The sequence below is a fragment of the Argopecten irradians genome, chromosome 3, assembly GCF_041381155.1.
Source record: "Argopecten irradians isolate NY chromosome 3, Ai_NY, whole genome shotgun sequence".
NCBI lineage: Eukaryota > Metazoa > Mollusca > Bivalvia > Pectinida > Pectinidae > Argopecten > Argopecten irradians.
Window position 1 is genome coordinate 7,628,960 of NC_091136.1, and position 24,359 is coordinate 7,653,318.

General features: G+C 36.2%; 2 protein-coding genes across 4 annotated transcripts; one reads left to right on the forward strand and one right to left on the reverse strand.

Moving 5' to 3' along the window:
* The first annotated feature begins 1,762 nt into the window (after positions 1-1,762).
* LOC138317455 (follistatin-like) lies at positions 1,763-14,099 on the forward strand. 3 transcript variants are annotated; one of them, XR_011207764.1, is made up of 6 exons: positions 1,763-2,274; positions 2,890-3,034; positions 3,433-3,729; positions 4,202-4,326; positions 4,996-5,146; positions 6,782-6,915. XR_011207764.1 is itself a non-coding variant. In XM_069259131.1 (6 exons), the coding sequence occupies exons 2-6, from the start codon at positions 4,290-4,292 to the stop codon at positions 14,057-14,059; spliced, it is 504 nt and encodes a 167-aa protein (XP_069115232.1). In that variant the 5' UTR covers positions 3,591-3,729; positions 4,202-4,289; the 3' UTR covers positions 14,060-14,099. The 3 variants fall into 3 exon arrangements, 2 of the variants coding, with proteins under 2 accessions (XP_069115232.1, XP_069115231.1); XM_069259131.1 differs by lacking the exons at positions 1,763-2,274; positions 2,890-3,034; positions 4,996-5,146 and adding exons at positions 8,152-8,287; positions 12,844-12,932; positions 13,966-14,099 and having other exon boundaries at positions 3,591-3,729; positions 6,782-6,929; XM_069259130.1 differs by lacking the exons at positions 1,763-2,274; positions 2,890-3,034; positions 3,433-3,729; positions 4,202-4,326 and adding exons at positions 8,152-8,287; positions 12,844-12,932; positions 13,966-14,099 and having other exon boundaries at positions 5,003-5,146; positions 6,782-6,929.
* LOC138317453 (uncharacterized) lies at positions 13,424-23,087 on the reverse strand. Its single transcript, XM_069259129.1, has 9 exons — positions 22,934-23,087; positions 22,039-22,253; positions 20,839-21,133; positions 18,130-18,696; positions 17,612-17,721; positions 16,922-17,156; positions 16,501-16,593; positions 15,679-16,005; positions 13,424-15,295 (listed from the first exon to the last, which is right to left on the reverse strand). Exons 1-9 carry the CDS (start codon positions 22,968-22,970, stop codon positions 14,688-14,690), a joined length of 2,487 nt encoding a protein of 828 aa, XP_069115230.1. The 5' UTR covers positions 22,971-23,087; the 3' UTR covers positions 13,424-14,687.
* Between the last annotated feature and the right edge of the window lie 1,272 nt (positions 23,088-24,359).

The following is a 24,359-nucleotide window of genomic DNA, read 5'->3' on the forward strand; positions in this document are numbered from 1 at the left end:
TGAATTTACATTACATATTTTAAATTCAGATACAGACACAAGATTTTTTTAAATAAAAACAAAACAAACAATTTTCGATACTGAAAACAACCACATATTTAACCACAATTTTAAATTCAGAAACGCAAGCAAAGATTTTCAAATAAAATCATGTTCAAACAATCTGGTGAATACGCTAATTAATACTTCATCTTCTTTATGTACAGTGTCAATTTAATAATGCATATATTGATTGTATAAATATGATTTATCACTATAATAACTACTATTTTATTTAATATGTCAAGAACGGCAACATTGTCAAAGGAAAAAAAAGCTGTATAAGCAAGTCATCCTTACAAGTTGGTATGTCTAGAACATAATTCAAAGCTGTCGTCATGATTGTAAAATAAATCAATATAAAAGTAAAGTAAGGTGTATCAAAGTCCGCATTTTAGGATGACTATTGACATTTCTTATACATCCTGTTAACATTGTATAAGGTTATAGGTGATTCTAATACAAAAATGTGGTTTTGGCATTACATATTTGATGGGGGTTTATCAATATTGTTTTTTTAGCAAGAAAAATAATTAGAAAACGCAATAAATGAAATTGCAAACCATTTATTAATCTAAATTTCATTTTATGGAATCATCAGATGGGAAAAAACATACTCCATTAAGTGCCATTACAAAAGAAAAAAACCCAAAACACACACACACACACACACACACACACACACACACACACACACACACACACACACACACACACAACACACACACACACACACACAACACACACACACACACACAACACACACACTTCACACACACACACACACACTTCACACACACACACACACACACACACACACACACACACACACACACACACACACACACACACACACACACACACACACACACACACACACACACACACACACACACACACACACACAAAAAAACCCAAAACACACACACACACACACACACACACAAAACAACCCAGTAACACCGACATTACAATTATATGATCATTGTTTTGATATTTTAGCAATGTATAGGAAATACTGTATCATTAAGGGTAATCTTACAATATAATATTAGAAAACAGAATATGTTAATCTGGTCCCAGGACAACGAAACAGACTTAAATCTAAAACGGTTTATGCTTAGCCAATCACAAATAATGTCACTAAACGTTACATCATACCTGATTGGTTAAGCTAAAACTTAAGTCTATGACTGTTTCATGGTCCTGGATCGAGGTCTTTTGGCTTCGCAAATAATGGTTTTAGCATCAGTGCATTTACCGTATCCATGGATGAACTCTCAACTGATCTTTTATGATATATATTAATTTTGCTATAATTAGTTAATTGCCATGTAGGATTTACCACATAACCCAAATAACAATCAACTAGAGACAAGAATAAGCATACACAAAGAAGGAACAAATACAATAATTATCAAAAATAAAATATAACAACATTCGGTTGTTAAGATCAACCAAAGGCCGGTATGAATATGTGTTGTTATGTAAAAACACAGACCGACATCTTATATAAACTATCTAAACATCACATCATCTTGACCTCAATATCCCCACTCCATATAATCTGGACCAAATAAACATTCGTTACCTGTTAATACGTCACCGGAAGTTAGTATTTATTGCCTGGAAGGTTTGGCTCTATCTGTATCGAATGTCACTCAAATTTCTGGTCTCCATCCCTCTATATATATAACGTAGCGGTCCACTGTGGGTCATTGTCCATCCGGTATTGGGAACCTAGGCAATAGAGAACGATTTTTTTTATGAAAACCCTGCATTTAGTAAGGAGCGATTCTCCGCTAGTCTACTATTTCAAGATTTTTTTTCACATATCGTATTGCCTTTGCTGACAAAAGAATACATGCTGTTTATTCAAACAATTTTTCCTACATTAAACTGGATATTCGTGCAAAACATCGACTAAAACCTATCAGTGGATGAAACTGTTCTTAAGCTTTCTATCTTAAGATTAGGAAGGTCATTGTGGCAGTTTGCTATAGTCATACAATGTCTAATAATAGACTTTAGACACTTGAGGTGTCATATTGTTTATTGCTCCTGAACATTTCACTGTGCCTAATCAGGACAATCTACTTAGAATGGTGCTCCACGCTGACATAGAATAAACAAAAGCAGTAAAACGTCGGTGCATTTTGTGATCGTCATAGCACATTGGCCGGGGAATGTGTTGCAGTATGGAATTCTTGGTGACAATATTCGTAGTTCTAGCAAGTAAGTAATAACTCTCTATTTCAATTTTCATGATAATTACTATTGTTTTCATTATTATAGAACGTCTGTCTGTGTTGCGAAATGGATTTGATAGGTGTTGTATGCACGTGTGTAGATGGGCGTATTCAGGTTACTGTAGCTTTCCTCAACACCGAATTATCCGTAAACTCTCATTGTTGTTTATGAAAATAGGGGAAATATATATTTCGAATTGTAATTGGTTTACCTGATCATGAAAAAAATATAAAAATATGCGTAAAATATATTCTCGTACATAATTAATTATACTTAAAATTAAGATAGCTTTATGAACTTATTATGATGCTGTTTGTAACGCTAATGATGAACATCTATACCTATAGGTTCTAGGCTATGGTTGTTGTACCCAAAACTTTTTAAAAATATCGTTTATAGGAAATCTACTCTAATATTTTATTGTATGGTCGCCACGTGTGCAATGTAATTACAACCATGTTTATTTGTTGTAAATAATATATTGTCCGTTATCCGTTTTCGGATGATTATTGTCAGTATTTTCCATGAATGTAACACTGTATAAGAATCCAAATTTGCCTTAAAGTTGAATTTTCAGTTATATTTGTTTATTAATTCCAGTTGCCATACAAATGACTGATGCTAAGCCAACAGTTGACCCTACCCAGCTTTGTAGTGACGTTTTAGGCCTGGACTGTTTGACGGACTATATCGCACATGAAGAGGAAATTTTATGTGGTACCGACGGAGTGACTTACCTGAATAAGTATGTGTAAAAACATCATCCAACAATTTGATAATTAATTACACGACACAGATTTAACGATGAGAAAATAATATGTCGACAATGGAGATTGATAAACAAAACAAATAACACAAACTGATAACCAGATTTTAAGAATACTTTATGAGGGATGTCTCTGTCATATCAAAAACAATCTCGGAAAATTGAATATTCATGAGGGTTTTTTTTCACTTCTTTCTACTTCTCTTCAAATTGTCAATCACATTTTTATTACAAACGAAAAACTGGCGTCACTCGCTTGTTATATGTAATACATTATATACATAAAACTTAAGAAATTAAGAAATTAAAAAAAACATCAGCTGCTGTTGACGCCATTGCTGAATGTTTTCGTTTATCTGATGCCATATATATTACAGATGTTTCCATGTACAAGCGAGATGCAAGGATCTCACGATAGACAAAGCGCACGATGGCAAATGTGACGATGATGATGACGTCACACCAAGTGATGACGTCACCACAAAAGTATCAAGCACAACAAATTTCGATAAGGCCACAACAGAACCGCAACCATCAACGTCGGAAGTGCGCATTACAACAACATTACATGAATTTGTATTCAATGAGCAGTTCTGTAACATATCAATAAACGATCCTTGTCCAACGATTCTAGATCCAGTGTGTGGAACTGACTTAAAGTTCTACCAGAATAAGTAAGTATTTTACTGGAGACACGGTGATATGAATTCTGTATTGTATCATTACAAAGTAACCACCATGATATAAAGAATAGTATCGATGTCGGAAGTGAAAACATATTCTAGCTAATGAGTACAAACCAAAATCCAAATACAATGTAATGAAAAACTGCCTACGATGAAATTTTTATTCCTATATATAGTGTAACTAAGTGTTTCATACTTTTTTGTGGGACCCACATCAAATTAATGATGTAATATGCTTCCCTGATATTTATCAGCATTTTTTTTTATTGCGGACGAAAGTAATGTCAATTGTACGACAGGTGACTATGAATTCATTGCTTAAATTCTTGAACTAACATATTTTGGATGTGGAGGATCAAAATGATATTCACATACTTAATTAATTAATTTCCTGCAAATTTTCATAGTTTTTGTTTTATTTAATGTAAAAATAATTATTCATATCTTTCCTGTATTGCAGTTGTGAGTTCCATAAAGTGAAGTGTATGGACAGAGATATAGAACTTCAGCCTCTAAGTAACTGCAAGGACAATAGACGGAGTTAAAGCATGACATATCAGAATAGATGCAGCTTACTCTTTTATTGTAAATAATTATTTATTAAAGTTTTGTTTATGTTTGTATGATATTTTTTATTTAAATTTTATTTATCAAATGACAACATTGCACTGGATTTTTGTAGTAATCACCGAAACATAGTTCCTTGTAAACGGACGGACATGCCAGAACTTTGGGAACAAAGTGTACAATTACCATGAAATAAATACTTTAGAAATAGATAGACCAATGATATAAATGTTACTTCCCAAAAAACATATTGTTTCCTGTTTTTACTTACATATAAATCTTTAGATTCCGTAAATATGTCATTTTTTGTTATGAAAGAGTCGTAATCGTGGTTAAATTTATTCATTATGACCATATAACGCCTCTATAATAATTAGAAGTTGATCAATTAACTAGATAAACATGATGGATAAGTATGTCATTACTTCGTTTTAGAGTTCCAAGAAATCGTTTTTCGGATAATGGTTTTTAAACTAATTAATGCACTTTACGGTGTATCGAACAAAGGCTTCCAATACAAATTCGACCTTAAAAATTAACATCAGTACCTCAGAAACCTACATTGTATTGGTAAAACCAAGTAAATCAGTTTCAACTTAATTTTCAAAGTTAACAACAATACCTAAGGAATCTACAGTGGGTCGTGGAATAAAGAAGATATAAAGTAAAAACATCCTATCTTTTCAGTACACTCGAGCTAATCAGTTGACCTTTTGGCAGACGTTTGTGTCACGACTGTTTCCCTATGAACTTGTAAAAGTATCATGTCGGTAGATAAACACATTGGATAGCGACAGTATGGAATATATACTAGGATTGTATTTACTGATAATGCCAGGTAAGAATATATTTTGACGTGATATCATTGTCTGTTTGTTCCAGGATATAAAGTGACACTCACTTCAACGTAACAAATCAACGATAATCAAATACACGCATAGATCAAACAGATACTAAGGATAACGCAGGCTAACTTCAAATGCAGTCAGATGGAAATGTTTTCACCATTTGAAACTCCACAAAAGACATATGTTAGCAATATAATACGAGTGTGTTAAAGGTTGTTACAGTACAATTTTGTCGACTTAATGTCCAAGTACACTTTTCCTGAACCAATATAGGTATGAGGGTCAGAAATGATATCCTGGCATATTGTATCTACTTGCACTGAAAGCATATAGATAAAGATTAGGAGTAAGGTTGAGGGAATAAGTGAAAAATGAAACCCCGCGAAATGTGCAGGAAAGTTACAAACTCTTCTTGCTAAAGGGTTTAAAACATCATATTACCATTTATGAAATTAATGGGTAAACGAAACCAAAATCAACAATGAAGTGATTAACACATTAAAGACAAATCCAATATCGACCACTGAATCAGAACACAAACCACAATAATCTAAAGCTGTTAATAATTCATTTAACTTCAGAAAACAAAATTTAAGTTAAAAAAACAACCTGATTTCGACATTGCAAGTTTTGGTGCCGGTGAAACGTTGAAAATGGACCTCCGTTGAAAATTGACCTCGGGTCATTCAAAAGGTTGTAAATTCCTCATTTTTTTTTAAATCAGGCAATTAAGTTATTGTATTTGAAATATAAATTTGATGATTGCCATAATTTAGACGCAATTATGATGATAGGGGTTAATTATTGATGTTTTAGTTATCATATAACAATACCAGATACGCAATTTGGATTATTTCTGGTAGTGGTCTGTAGGAAACTGTATATACCAATCCTGACAAAAAATACCATTATTGAAAAACATTTCGCACATACTGGCATAATTATGCATGAATATACTGCACTGATGTATATATGAGTTTTCAGGGATATTTAACAATTTGTATATATATATGGATTAATCTAAATTGATGTTTTAATGTTATGAAGATATAACACCAAAACCTCAGTGTACTCAAAATCGCCAAGCGGTATATGAAGATTTACTCTCAGTTTTTGTGGTATATATCTCCATAACATAACAATATATTCAAATTTATCCTTATTATTCAATTTACGAAATATGATATCTTCAAAATTCCTAATTCACTTGCAATTGGGGATTCTTTGATATCGTTACGCCGTTAACTCAGCCAGTCAGAAGCGACGTTGCAAGTTTTAAACAAGTATTCATTTCATATTGGAATTTTTAAAGTCTTTTAGTTTTTATTGGCGAGTAAAATCTAACACTTCGAGACGACTTCCATAAAATCTCATGTAAGGTGGTCACTAATTTGTGATAGCTTTGATGATATAACTACAGCAATCTACATATGAAATGCCTGTTTCCAGAAATATGTTAAACTTAGTCCAACAAAAACGATACCATGAGTTACATATTAACGTTAGACAATTGTCCGAAGGTGTTAAGCGCTTAATAAAAAATCTATAGAGTACTTAATTTGTTTCATCCAAAATAACTAACTAGTTCTTATTTCTGATGAGGAAACATACGATTTCCATTTCAGTCATATTTCAGTACATACTCGCCGACCTACCTGTAGTTTCATTGGATCAACTGTGTGCTCAGGTCAGTAAAATGGACTGTGATACTGAATACGTGAGCCATGACGACACCCAGACATGTGGAATGGATGGAGTAACTTACGATAATTTGTACGTGGCCAATACAAAGTTGACAATCAAAGATTTAATTAAATTGTTCGACTAGTTTGCAAAATTGGTAATATTTCCGAGGGTTTGATTTTAGTAAAATTCGTGGATTTCAACAAACTTTACGAAATATAATGATTTACAATTTTCAATGTCATGGATTAAGTATAACACCATTTGACATCAATGTCACTTTCAAAAGATACAGGACGATTCGCGAAAAAAACCCACGAATAAGTTTTTAACCATGAATCAGAAAATTTTGTACTCACGAAATTTAAGAACAATTCAACAGGCTAGTATAACTACAGCTGTCTGCGAATTGTGCATAGGAATGAAATGCACATAGACAATAAGTTGGAAAATTTTCCTGGTTAATACATTTAGCCTTTAGCTTCTGTGACTAGCAACAGACAAAACAATGCATCTGGATGCTTAGTCTAAATTTTGCACCCAATTATTTCACAATACGCATTATTTACAAAATCCCATTTGTGTGCAAGATAAAAGGGTTTTGCCCATACAATACTGCGAAAAGAATAAAATAGTTAAAAACACACAGTGTATTTACTGTAGGCATATTTCGATAGTAAATATTTAATCGAAATGATTTTTCTCTGTCTCATCATGGACCAAAGTTCACATGTCCAGGAAAAGTAAAACTCGTCTCTGGCTCTGGTCCTTGTGTTGATACCATCAATCAAAGAATTCAGCACCTTCGCACTTGTTTCTCTACTGTATCGTTACTCTTTTCGTAGTAAAAAAATGTAAATAGGATTGATGATACGGAACTCAAGTTTGGATTAGATATCGAGCAAAGGGAACCAACTCTGATGGTTCAATACATTGTTAATGTATAGTGGTGAACAGAGTCGAAGGAATTCGGTTTGCTTGATGTTTCTAATTGGTTTGCTTGAATGATACGCCAAACAGGCTGATTTTATCATTCTCAATTCACAATTATTTATCTTCTGTTTGCATGGTAAAATACAACAGTTTGATGATAAGTTAATGTTATTGAAATACTATATTGAATGAAAATAGTAATCCTGTATTTTTTCTGAAAAATGATTTTATATTGAAATTCGTCATTTAAACTTTTGGTTATCTAGAATCCATCACATTATTGTTCCCTCAGACTTGTTACGGACAGTTTAACATGCAATAACATGTGATAACGACAGTGATAAGTGTAATTTAAAGCTACTGATGTTTTCAATTGTAGCTGTGAATATGCCAAAGCCAGATGTTCTAATGTCAATATAGGAATAGCCAATATAGGGAGCTGTGTCGCAGCCGATCCTAGTAGTACACCACCTCCAGACCACATCGTCGCAATTCATGCTGACATCATTGTACAGGTACGTCACTATCACATCCATCATACCTCACCCTGACATCATTGTACAGGTACGTCACTATCACATCCATCACACACCTCACCCTGACATCATTGTACAGGTACGTCACTATCACATCCATCACACCTCACCCTGACATCATTGTACAGGTACGTCACTATCACATCCATCACACCTCACCCTGACATCATTGTACAGGTACGACACTATCACATCCATCCACACCTCACCCTGACATCATTGTACAGGTACGTCACTATCACATCCATCACACACCTCACCCTGACATCATTGTACAGGTACATCACTATCACATCCATCACACACCTCACCCTGACATCATTGTACAGGTACGTCACTATCACATCCATCACACACCCTGACATCATTGTACAGTACGACACTATCACATCCATCACACACCTCACCCTGACATCATTGTACAGGTACGTCACTATCACATCCATCACACACCTCACCCTGACATCATTGTACAGGTACTCACTACACATCCATCACACACCTCACCCTGACATCATTGTACAGGTACGTCACTATCACATCCATCACACACCTCACCCTGACATCATTGTACTACGCACATCATTCACACCTCACCTGACATCATTGTACAGGTACGTCACTATCACATCCATCACACACCTCACCCTGACATCATTGTACAGGTACGTCACTATCACATCCATCACACACCTCACCCTGACATCATTGTACAGGTACGACACTATCACATCCATCACACCTCACCCCGACAGTATGTACAGGTACGAGACACTATCACATCCATCACACACCTCACCCTGACATCATTGTACAGGTACGTCACTATCACATCCATCACACACCTCACCCTGACATCATTGTACAGGTACGTCACTATCACATCCATCACACCTCACCCTGACATCATTGTACAGGTACGTCACTATCACATCCACACACACCTCACCCTGACATCATTGTACAGGTACGTCACTATCACATCCATCACACCTCACCCTGACATCATTGTACAGGTACGTCACTATCACATCCATCACACACCTCACCCTGACATCATTGTACAGGTACGTCACTATCACATCCATCACACACCTCACCCTGACATCATCATTGTACAGGTACGTCACTATCACATCCATCACACACCTCACCCTGACATCATTGTACAGGTACGTCACTATCACATCCATCACACACCTCACCCTGACATCATTGTACAGGTACGTCACTATCACATCCATCACACCTCACCCTGACATCATTGTACAGGTACGTCACTATCACATCCATCACACCTCACCCTGACATCATTGTACAGGTACGTCACTATCACATCCATCACACACCTCACCCTGACATCATTGTACAGGTACGTCACTATCACATCCATCACACACCTCACCCTGACATCATTGTACAGGTACGTCACTATCACATCCATCACACCTCACCCTGACATCATTGTACAGGTACGTCACTATCACATCCATCACACACCTCACCCTGACATCATTGTACAGGTACGTCACTATCACATCCATCACACACCTCACCCTGACATCATTGTACAGGTACGTCACTATCACATCCATCACACACCTCACCCTGACATCATTGTACAGGTACGTCACTATCACATCCATCACACACCTCACCCTGACATCATTGTACAGGTACGTCACTATCACATCCATCACACACCTCACCCTGACATCATTGTACAGGTACGTCACTATCACATCCATCACACACCTCACCCTGACATCATTGTACAGGTACGTCACTATCACATCCATCACACACCTCACCCTGACATCATTGTACAGGTACGTCACTATCATCACATCCATCACACCTCACCCTGACATCATTGTACAGGTACGTCACTATCACATCCATCACACACCTCACCCTGACATCATTGTACAGGTACGTCACTATCACATCCATCACACACCTCACCCTGACATCATTGTACAGGTACGACACTATCACATCCATCACACACCTCACCCTGACATCATTGTACAGGTACGTCACTATCACATCCATCACACACCTCACCCTGACATCATTGTACAGGTACGTCACACTATCACATCCATCACACCTCACCCTGACATCATTGTACAGGTACGTCACTATCACATCCATCACACACCTCACCCTGACATCATTGTACAGGTACGTCACTATCACATCCATCACACACCTCACCCTGACATCATTGTACAGTACGCACTATCTCACTATCACATCCATCACACACCTCACCCTGACATCATTGTACAGGTACGTCACTATCACATCCATCACCACCTCACCCTGACATCATTGTACAGGTACGTCACTATCACATCCATCACACACCTCACCCTGACATCATTGTACAGGTACGTCACTATCACATCCATCACACACCTCACCCTGACATCATTGTACAGGTACGTCACTATCACATCCATCACACACCTCACCCTGACATCATTGTACAGGTACGTCACTATCACATCCATCACACACCTCACCCTGACATCATTGTACAGGTACGACACTATCACATCCATCACACCTCACCCTGACATCATTGTACAGGTACGTCACTATCACATCCATCACACACCTCACCCTGACATCATTGTACAGGTACGTCACTATCACATCCATCACACACCTCACCCTGACATCATTGTACAGGTACGTCACTATCACATCCATCACACACCTCACCCTGACATCATTGTACAGGTACGTCACTATCACATCCATCACACCTCACCCTGACATCATTGTACAGGTATATCACTATCACATCCATCACACCTCACCCTGACATCATTGTACAGGTACGTCACTATCACATCCATCACACCTCACCCTGACATCATTGTACAGGTACGTCACTATCACATCCATCACACCTCACCCTGACATCATTGTACAGGTACGTCACTATCACATCCATCACACACCTCACCCTGACATCATTGTACAGGTACGTCACTATCACATCCATCACACACCTCACCCTGACATCATTGTACAGGTACGTCACTATCACATCCATCACACACCTCACCCTGACATCATTGTACAGGTACGTCACTATCACATCCATCACACACCTCACCCTGACATCATTGTACAGGTACGTCACTATCACATCCATCACACACCTCACCCTGACATCATTGTACAGGTACGTCACTATCACATCCATCACACACCTCACCCTGACATCATTGTACAGGTACGTCACTATCACATCCATCACACACCTCACCCTGACATCATTGTACAGGTACGTCACTATCACATCCATCACACACCTCACCCTGACATCATTGTACAGGTACGTCACTATCACATCCATCACACACCTCACCCTGACATCATTGTACAGGTACGTCACTATCACATCCATCACACACCTCACCCTGACATCATTGTACAGGTACGTCACTATCACATCCATCACACACCTCACCCTGACATCATTGTACAGGTACGATACACTATCACATCCATCACACACCTCACCCTGACATCATTGTACATGTACGACACTATCACACCCATCATCACACACCTCACCCTGACATCATTGTACAGGTACGTCACTATCACATCCATCACACACCTCACCCTGACATCATTGTACAGGTACGTCACTATCACATCCATCACACACCTCACCTGACATCATTGTACAGGTACGTCACTATCACATCCATCACACCTCACCCTGACATCATTGTACAGGTACGTCACTATCACATCCATCACACACCTCACCCTGACATCATTGTACAGGTACGTCACTATCACATCCATCACACACCTCACCCTGACATCATTGTACAGGTACGTCACTATCACATCCATCACACACCTCACCCTGACATCATTGTACAGGTACGACACATATATCACATCCATCACACACCTCACCCTGACATCATTGTACAGGTACGTCACTATCACATCCATCACACACCTCACCCTGACATCATTGTACAGGTACGTCACTATCACATCCATCACACCTCACCCTGACATCATTGTACAGGTACGTCACTCTAACATCCATCACACCTCACCCTGAAATAATTGTACAGGTACGTCACTATCACATCCATCACACCTTACAATGACATAATTGTACGGGTACTTTACCGCCACTGGCGACACACATCACCCCGACATTCCAGAACCGTAACACAACTACCCCATTGCATTCTAACAGGTTTAGTAGTTAGACAATGACAATCTGTTCGTGTGCCTCGATGAAACAGATGGTGGCATTTTTTAGACTTTGTTTTGTCTCACATTCTTCAGATGTTTTAATAGTTTTATGGAGAGATTGATACATGTATATAGATTGTTTCACTGATTTGGTCTGAGACAAATAAGAATCTCAATCTAACTGTTAACATGAATTATTCTTATTAAAGCAGACCCTACTGTTTTTACTCATTTACCGTATTTTGAATACTAACCCATTGCTAACATATTTTGTGATTGGGTTGTAGTTTTTCTGTAATAATGCCAATACCATTGACTGTCTACTAGAAGGTAACGATGCGTATTGCGGTAATAACGGGATTTTATACCAAAACGAGTAAGTATGTCTGTCAATTATTGATCAGGCATCATGATAACATTGCATTATGAACTTTTATTAGTAGGAAAATGAAAGTTGGAAAATTGCTATCTCCTCATTAATCTCATTATAAAAAGTAACATTGACGAATAACTATCTTATTTATCTTGCTGGATACCTCCCTGTATGATATTTTCGAAGGAATGGATCATCCCACGTAATATGGTTTGATATGAAAAACATATTTTTTGTTCGAAAGTTTGTAGAAATAACGATAGGGGACGGTGGCTGAGTTTTATTTATTTTAAAGCACCTCGACATATTTGTACTACCCCTCCTCCCTTCTACCTCTGAGTATCGAGTTCAAATTCTTCTACTTCGTGAATCAATTGCCAAGAGCTGACCGTAGATCAATGGTTGTTTAAGGAGTACTCCGAACTCCGGGTGTCATCCACCCCTCATCATATGGCCACTCAGGCGTAGGATATAAGACAACAAACAGATGTGGATAATGAAGTGGATTCTCATACAGTGAAACTTGGTTGATGCGAACTCGGATAATTCGACAACCCGGCTTAATACGAAGTATTTTGACGGTCTCGGCCGCATTACCTCTTTATCGTTGTTTAAACAAATCGGATAATTCGAATTTGGAAAATCTCCAAGATCTCGGATATTACGAAGTAAAGTTTGGGTCCGAAGGACAAAAACTCTTGGAGTATGCCGATTTCTTTTTCATCAATCTGCCGTTTACATTTGTAATGTATTATTAAAATTTATATCTAGGTTTTCTTGTTATAATTTTGCAACAACCATCGGCGATCTTGACATTTCTCTTGTGCATATCGTTTTACAACAGGAATTAGTCTATATATACCAAGTAAAGAGATAGTTAGTAGACACGAAAACTCGCTTAATTCGAACACTAGGATAACTCGAAGTTTTATCTCGGTCCCTTCCAGTTCGTATTAACCGAGTTCCACTGTATTTGTTGTTTATTGTAGATCCAAAAACATGCCCCTAATTCATAGAGTTATTTTGCTAATTTCAGATGTACTTTTGCCAAAGCCAAGTGTACAGTGCCATCTCTAACCAACCAAAGCCTACAATTCTGTGCTGACGGCAGTGAAGCGGTGGGAAAGTAAAGTTTGATTAAGGCCTCGGCAAAACGTTAATTAAATGATGTCATCTATGTCAATGGAAAATGAGGAAGTGATGCCAATTATATAACTCAAGACTTTGTTTACTGCAAAACATTTATTAAACTATATCACATATGTCTATGAATATTTGATTAAAACACTGCTATTGTATTTCATTTATAAAGATGATTAACTATTAGTTTAAGTGGATACATAAAAAAATATAAATTACAAAGTGTTCCGTTGACAAGATGCAATAACGTATTATTGATTATTTCTGACATTTGATGACAATTAAAATGTGCTTACTTCCGGTTAAATAGTGTATTCTTTCTTAGGAAAATCATTTCCAAAATATTATCAATAAATAGAATGAATAGAATTAAACAATGATAATCAATGTCTTAATAACTATTGCTTTCCAAGACACAACTATTCAAGGGGAGTAATCAAACGAACATATTTTTTTTGCAGAATTTATCCCCCCTTGATCTCATTTGTTCCAAAGATAATCATGGAATATGTTATTTATTAAAGAAGTTATTGTAATCAGTTATTACCAATTATTTCTATGACATGACACACGAGTTTTATGTAATCGGATATTTACAAGAGAATGTTCGAATGGATATCACCAATCGCATCTCGAAAGTTCGGCGTAAAACCTGAGACTACTGGGGCATGACATGACGTGAGCAATACCGCCAACGTCACACTGGATATATTTCGCTGGATCTGAATGAGCCAACTTATCTGTGTTTCCATTGCACGGGTTTCCGGAATTACCGCCGATGCCTGTGGCATCCTGTGCCTTAGGCGCGCAGTTCAAAATATCATCGAACCATATCTGACCGGGAGGACAGGGCATGATGAAGGAATTTCCATGTGCATCACATTGGATGAATTTCGTTTCATCCTTTGGATAGGGGAAGTAATATTTGTTCAGTTTCTGGGCGTCCTTGCAAGGATTCACGTCTTGTTCTCCGTTTCCAACGCTGTCTTCGTCTGAATTGTCGTCTTCTGCGCCATCATCACCATCATCGTCGTTGTTGTCATTAGATGAGATACAGTCCTGTTTCGCGACGCTAAATCTCTCTCCGGAAGGGCACTGTGTGATCACGTGATCACCATCGCCGTCACACGTGATGAACTTGTTGTCGTCCAGAGGATAAGGGTGAACAAGATGACCTTCGCTGAGGGCACAGGAAGTACATGGACTTTGTAACGGAGGTGATGTTCCTGGTTAAGGAAAACATATTAGTATGGACGTTAGATTTAATACATTTATTTATGGTAGCAACACTTTTCAAAGAAAACAAGGACGTGTTCTGGTAATTATTGAAACTTTTAAAATTAATTAGCTGTTCATAAGTAGTCCGTTGTAATACATTAAAACTTTAATCTAACGAATGGACCAGGAAAATAATTAAAATAATTATTTGTAATAGTTATTCACTATAGAGTTTTCTGAGTTTGAGAAACAACAATTCGACTTTTAAGTACACATTATGTGTTTGATTTTCCAAAATAAATCTTTTTGTTTTATGGAAATGGAGAGGCAATATATTAAATATTATCTTTAATACCAATACGTCAATTATTAAATATTACTGTTGACATACCTTCACAAAGTGTATCGTAGAAGCCCTGAGGTAGGTCCCCCACCTTACACTCCCCTAGACTACCACTGACTCTACACAGGATCAGGTGTAAACTGAGAGTATCGACAGTACCACCTCCATAACCAGCACCGCTCCCGAATGTCCACGTGTGGGCAGCCACACAGCCCCCATCACTGTAGAGTTTACCGACGGGACATTGACTGATGTACATTCTTTGTTGGTCTGGACACGTGATGAACTTGGCTGGGTCACTGGGGTGAGGGTGATACTTAGCTCCATCAGGGCTACACGGATTAGGGATGGTGTTCCAGTCGGTATTCTCATATACTAAAACAAAGATCATCACTCAGGTAAATTTAACTTCACATCTATATTTCTAAAATTCATCTATTTACAGGAAACTCATATAGGTCATAACACTACAAAGAAAACTTTATATTTGCTTGGATTTGTGTCTACTTTGACAATCTAAACACATATTTTCAAATGACTTTGTCAATAAAATGATTTTCGTCTTTTCGGTAGAGAATATCTGTGATATTTGATCGCCAAATGACCTGTTCTCTCATTCATAATTCTCGATCGGTGCGTCTCCTAACTATATAGACCCATACAACTAATTGCATAGAGTTGGGGTCGTTCTTTAATTACCATGGCGTTTAATAGGACGTAGAATATAATAACCGAACCAAAACATATTGCTTGTTGATATATTACGTAATTGTGAGTGTGATCCATGTCTCTTCATTAAAATATATATCATATAAATTTCAGTTTTGTATACAATGTTAATACATGAAAGGAAACATTAAAACATCCTACCTCCACATATGCCTTCAAAGTCGTCATCCCAATCAATAATACCGGAATTGCACAATTGCCACTTGCCGTTTACTTTACATATTACATCAGTACCTAATACATATAATAAAAAGAAATCGGATCAATATTTGAACGTTTATCATTAATTGTAAAGTTGTAAATCACTTAATACCAAACAAGTAATACAAATGTAAGTCATTAGTTCACGTAAGATTATCAAGGTGTCTGTATATATTGTTTGTTCACTTTTAACGTGAATAACCCGAACTGATTGTTCGGACAACTTGTTAACATTCAAAAGTCTACATATCGTAGCTAGTGTCAATGAAAACAATAAACAGATTAAGAAAGATGTCTAAAGGATGGATAAATGAACGGCTTGGTGGACGGACCAACAGACATCCACATGGTGTGTGCCTACCAGTATCTTTTGGAGGGTCATTGGAGATGTCTCCGGTGAATGAGGAATTACGGCAGGAAGGATCGGGTTTCAATCTTACAAAAGTGATGAAAAGTGGCCGGCTGTCAGTCACATGAACTACGAAGACGGAGGGAGAACCGGCTATGGCTGTGTCCTGTTTGTCGTAAAACGCTGGTCCCGGATGTGACGTAGAGAAGGAAGTGAATATGTTCAGTACACCACAGTCTACTTCTATCTGTGAAATGCATTTTTTTTAGTGAAAATCAATCGATAACAGCAGAGTGTTAATTCATTTCTTCGTAGTTTCATTTGAGTAGCTGATGTGCTTGTCCACTGATGTATAGAAAAGTACGCATATCCTACAATGTTGACATTAAGTGTTTCATGCAAAACAGGAGTATGAAATAGTTACAAAACGACTTGTTGTTGTTATGTTTTTTTATGAAAAAGTTTAGTTTGGTTGGAATGAATATGTGTAAGATAAGAAAAAAATAGAAATTGCAGTAATAAATCTTCTGGAATTTATTTTGAAATAAAAATCGCAAGATTTAATATCCGCGAAAGAAAGTTGGTTTATAACATACACCCTTAGTGTGGTTGAACAAAATATATATTAAATATTGTATAGTGTATGGTATTTTAAAGGCGATGCAACGTTCCCTCTTTATCCACTCTGACCTCTATACCTACAATGACAGTCTTGTTGTTTCCATCATTAGGAACTTCAATAGTTGATCCCCCTCCTTCGCCCTCGGGTACAATCCCTTCAATGTGTCCATCTTCGCCTATCGGATTGGATGCTGAAACAAACGTTATTGGACTTGAGACAATAGCACTGTGGAGAATAGCCATCATAGCAATTATAATTAGAGGACCATTGGTTACAAAAACATAACGGAGAACGCAATATGTACGCATACGTATGATGAAATCCTGAGTCTTATTTAAAATTATATGTACAACATTGTTTAAAAGCAACATCTGTATATTCTGTTGAGTTTTATGTATCGCGACTTATTTCGTTGATTTTTTTTGGAACAGTGGGCTGAACATGTTGCTATGGTAAATCATTGGTCGCAATGCTTCGGAAACTGTTAGAGGCCAGTGAATGCAGCTATGATCATTATTGTGCAACAGACTCCAGTTTCCACTTCCATCTGCAAAAATTTAGAGAATATTTGTTTTAAACTGTCGAATAATTTACCTACCTCTACATGCACTCTTCTTTATCTCATAAATGATGTCATCAATTTGGTTGAAGTTGGTAAGAACGGACACATGAGTGCAGTCGGGGTCACTTGATGCATAATTCAGTTCTACGATATTGATGCTTCCTATACCAACAGCAAATATCCTAATGCTGTTATTCTTAGCAGCCTCAGCTGTTTGTTTAGTAAATATGAAAGACGAAGACCGTCCATCTGTTACCAAAATGGCTACTTTCGTAGCTTCTTTCCTTCCTCCGTATTTCTCCGGAAACACATACCTGTCTGCATACTGAATACCTGCACCAATACTTGTCCCTCCACCCCTATACGAGGTTTTCATAATAGCATACTGTAATGATGATTTAATCCAGTGGGTATTCAGACGAAATTCCAGCGTGGCACTGCTTTGGAACTTTACGAGACCAACCTGCACGGCTTCCGCCCCAATGTTTAAGCGGTCCACGACCTCCGACAGGAACCTTAGTACCTTGGCGAAATTACTGGAGCCAACACTCCCGGATTCATCGATGATAAAAACTACATCTATAGCTTTGTAGTCACAGGAGCCTGTAACGGAACAAGATGTCAGATTTTGCATTAGAGTGAGGTTCTAGTAGGTTTGGGTGGAATTTCAAAAATCGTAAGGAAAACAGCGAAAAAAATGAATAATTTATCTATTTCAAAAACAGAAACAAAATTCTTATTGTACCCAACGACTCTTTAAACTAGTTATTTGACAATAATTGTAGGAAGACAACATGAGAAATAGTTTGTATGGAAATCTAGCGATATCGGTATTTATTTGCTCAAGACTATTACATGTCTCGCTGAGAAAGGGGGTATTAATTATTAAAATATATATTACAAGTACATAATGCAATATATGTAGAGGCTGAATTTACAGAAATGTCTATATGAAAATACCAACAATTCGCAGTGTATCGAAAAGGAACATGGTACCGGTAATGTTCGCGTAATTATGTCTTAAAGTATTGCGGGGTATGATTATATGACATACAACCGCTAAAATAATCGTATAAGAGTCCCATATGCCCCCGCTTAAGCTCCGAACAAATATTTTACCGAACCCCTTATGGCCACCTGATCAAAATCGAATTGTTAACATTGCATAAGATGGGATAAACTCCCGGTTATGGCGTCATCAGGATGACCGCCGTCGCTAATTTCCCTAAAAATGAAAAACAGCCATAACTTTGACATTATTCAATCGAATGAGTTATCAAAATGACCGTAATAGAACACTTATTACATATCAGGACCAACTAATACCAAATATTTAGATATTTGTAGGCATTTGAGTACAAATTCCAAAAATAGCCCGCCAAAAACCGGTTATACGTTATTTACGAAGACAAATTATCGATCATCTTATTCAAAAGAAACAAAACGCTTCCGGCATTAGTTTAAAGCTAAAAAGTACATTTAATGCTATATTCACCCGGCGGTGCCGTGATTAATCTATTTATATAATACATATTCAAGTTTTCATGTTAAAAACGGTTTCATTTATCATTTCACTTTGTAATTTGTTATGAAATAAATTAGAGATATTATCACCCCGATTGTTATTGGTCTTGCAGTACTCCGGTCGCATGACATAAGCGTTAATAGATTATTCCGATAAAGTGGTCACCTCATTGTTACACTTTGGAACTTGTATTATGATACTTACATTTGTATCAGTAATTTATAACATATAAGGCACAAAAATAATCTATTTGGTAAAAGGTACTTAGTTATTCCGTGCGTTGTAACAAACAACAAAGCGTGGGAATGAAATCGATGTTGATTCAAAAATACATTCTGGTTTATAATGGAATATGACATAAATTAAAACATACATTGACTAGATCGCTGTATTGCATTGCTATGTGTAGGGTTTTAGCGAAAATACCCAATCGTTGACTTCACTAACCAACGTCCATATAGTTAAATACGCTTTAATGAACAATAACATATTATAAATCCAGAGAAGCATTTGACCCATAATTATCGCGATTTCTCAAAACCAAAAAGGCAAAGAAAGACTATAAATCATTCTATTGTCTATTTAAATAAACCAGCATTAATGTTTAGGTTTGTTCCGAGATATTGGTGTCAAGATGATGGTAGAAATGTAAAGTAAATAATTCAAAACTTAAAAGATGTTTTACAAAGAGGTAACTTCTGATGTCAATAATATGTGAGAGTTCTGATAATGAAGGTATGTCAATTCATAATACTTCAAAGATGCGTCAATACATTCAAGTAAGTCATTCTATTATTCATAAGTATATATATAAGTTTATATGCAATGTTAATAATGTAAATGTCAGTTAACGGTTCAAGACATAAGTACCTCTAATTAACACTGAATGTAAACCAACATGTGACCTTATCTAAGAGAAAGGAAAATTGTCTCCAATCTCCCAATTTTCTGAACATGTTTTGTTATGAAAAAGTATACGTTATACTCAATCAAAACTAAATTAAAATGCTCTGTAAATCAAAGTTATGTATTTACATAATATGTACCTAGGTATAGATATAAGCTATAAGTCTATTTTCCAATACCAACTTCAAATGTATTTTTAAATTATATGTATGTATATGACAGTTTACCCGGATAAAATATTGTTTGAACTGACTTAACTAAAGTGAAATGGTATACATTGAGTAAAATAGTAAAAAAATGCAATAATATTTTACCCTCGGTTGCTGTCTCCATTTGTTGCACCTTTGTTATATAGTTTGAATCGCTTTGACCTGGCTGAAAATGTGATGTCCAAAACAACGCCTGACTGGTCAAGTTTCCGGGAGCAGGGTCGGCTCCTTGTAGTTTAAGATATAAAGCGGCCGCTAGGCCGGAGTACAATGGCTTTACGAGATCATTCCACTCAACGGATGGCCAAGTAATGTTGAATTCCGACAAAATAATGTTGCATTCATCGCGAATTGCAGCGTTTCTACAGTTTTTTGTCAGCTTGAATTTATCTTCGTCAACCTACACAACGAAAGTTCAATCATGTAAATTATTTAAATATGTTTTGCGCATTTAAATCAAAACTAAACATCGATCATGAACAAAATAGCTCACAGATAAATACATATGATCAAAAGTATTGCTATAATAACGTCATGCAGAACATCCAACCGAAAGTTAAGTATATTGCAATGTAATGTTAAAATTAAGTTTACTATTGAACTGTGAAACTGTTTGTTAGTCAAAGATATACTAATTCAGATCACTTGCTTTTACTTTCTTTTACAATACAACAAATTCAGTGATGGTGCATTGCTATTATATCCAATATTCAAGGCCGCCGAATCATGAAACAGACTTAAATTAAGTCAAAACTTAAGTTTATGATTCTTTCATGATCCTAGAGCCTAATTGGCCTATGACTATGCCGCTATTAAAATTTTCCACGAGCTCATGTTCAGTATGTCTGACAGCATTATACTCGACGTACAATTCTTTCGGTTTATGGAAAAATAGCATCAAAGATAACTAACTAATAGAAATGAGAGAAACAAATTGAAATTAAATTATATATCTGTATCGCGCAGCCACTACATCACAACAGTCTCGCATCAGGTTCATGACATTGACCTCAGTGAACACAATACATCTGTTTGTTTAACTATCATACCATTCATATACTGTATTGTATATGTCTAAGTTTATAATAAAAGGGATTTTTATAAACCAGTAAACCACTTCATGTTGTCATAACATCAGTAAATAAAGTATTCTGAAACATATAGTTACATAAAAATGCGTATCACCATATTGTTTTGTTATAAAACATCCGTTTTGTATCATTACATACAGTGTACATGTATTTTAAAAGCTAAGCATTTGAGGTTGTGCAGAATATTCAGACATAGACGCTTATGTTATCCTACCTGCCAAATCCCTCCGTAGTATCCACTTCTGTAGGTGCTGCTCATAGTGCCGTCATCTGATTGAGCAATGGCTAACCGTCTGATAAATAAACGGTCGTCGGCGAAGATGCAGCTCTCCCGTATGCGGTCACTGACTGCCTGTACCACAGCCGGCCCAGAGGATTTAGCCTGTATTGTCTCGTCATGCTGACCAAGGCATAACGATTGTAGGATGACTGTTCAAAGAAGAAGTTTATATTTTCAATACTTTATATTAATATGAAAAGTTTTTTTGTTTCCATCTGAATATACAAAATGACGATAACATTGTGGGCTAATTCAAGAATAACCAAATATGCATGCTATAAAACCCAAAGAACAAGAATGATGGATATGATTTGTAAAAAATCAGACATCACTGAGATCTAGCTTTTACTACTATAATGTAGCCGAATGATAATGAAAATATTTTATTTTTCCTCAACTATCTCCTCCCGATTATTATCCTTCAATTGCTCCATGCTCCATTACTTGCCTTAACTTGAAGGCGGTCAAAGAAACAGAATATAAACTAGCATTACTAGTTAGAATATCAATTGAAGAGGTAAGGTATTATTTTCGTTTGGTAAATTGTTCCAAACTCTGTATGTATATTGTATATAAGTCAAATTATTTAAAGACATCGCTGTGTATTCTATTGTAACAATGACCTTATCATCACTTACCAAGGACAAAATCAATCACGAAAAATGTTGACCATTTTCCATTATTATTCTTATTAACCAAAAAAAAAAAAAAAAAAAAAAATCAGCAAAACTTTACAATAACATATTACTTATATAAAATCAAAATAATTTGCAGCACTCATAATTATCCACTGGTATCAGCTGAAGATGTGTAAAATTGTCAATCTTACCTATTGTAAGGAATCTCGTCAGGAAATGTGTCGTCATGTCAAGCCTAGACGATAAGAAAGCTTCAAACAGGAATATATCTCGAATTCGACTATTCCATACGCCTAGTCGCGAGGCCTAAACGACGATGATCTTGGCTGCCTTTATACTGATAGGTACCCTGGTGACCATCCTTCAGGTCACAAGTGCTTTTGGTGTTGTCAACAGCCAGTCTATAACGTTAGTTAGATTGATTTATTTGTTCTTTTCATCACCATTTCACTCCAATCGTTGATTTTAACACAAAACTGAGATATATATTATTACGATATCTTTCTCACAAGCGCCAGTTTTTTAACGAATGTTTGACATAATTAAAAGCGACTTAAATCAGCTGAATGTTATACTTAATAAACTAACAAAACTTGAGATAAAAAGCATAAATCGGATCATCCGTGCAGAAAATGATACAAACGATCTGTAACAAATCATTTTTGAAGTATGACGGTCCTTAAAGCAATAATTTATATTTTTGTGAATAAGACTTCAATAAGTACGATAAACAAACCATGAATATTTGTGCAGGCACTTAACTGGCAGACTAATAAATCTGACATAAAAGTTTATCTAGTCCCTCCCTAAGATAATCAAATTATGCATCATACCATTGTCTTGAAACTGTTATTATTCATTTTATGGGACTTCCTGGTCGAGAAAATTTATGAACTCCGATTGAATTAAAAGAACAAATAAAAAAAATTATGTTGTCGAAAAAGTCTACAAAATAAAAATTAGTTCGTATCATAGAATATAATAAAATAGCACGTCCCGAAAAGATATCTAATAAGAAATACTAAGCAAGCTAGAAACATATCAAAATAAGAAAAATATAACAAACAAACAAAAACAAGAAAATATTTGTATTAGAAATGTAAGTTTCGAAATGGCAGTACATTTTCTCATTTGAGGATACGTGGACAGAAATATGACATTACGACAAAAATCGCCATTTTACATGGCAATATACGTTAACCGAGCAGTTGGTCCACTGTGAAAATTATATGAAAATAACAATCATTTCCGTATTTTGCCATCTTTCCTGCTTTTAAATGCAAGTCTTTAAATGAGGTCCATTTCATATCGATAAGCAATTTATTAAACATAGCTTCATTTGATTTGTGCAACAAGATGTTATTTTAATTACGAATGCCTCAGAAAAAAACTTATCTGTAAAGACAAAAAAAAATCTCGGTAATTGTTTTGTTTGAATTGCGAGAAATATGCATAATTGAGAGGGCAAGTCTAAGTTATTCTTATTGGTGCATTTCGAATAATACATGGATACAACGGCGCAATTGATATTTTTAATTTACGTTGGCGTGTAATCGTGATAAAAAGTCGCCAAATCAACAGGTCAACATTCACAGGGAGGGTCCTTCAGGGGGTAAT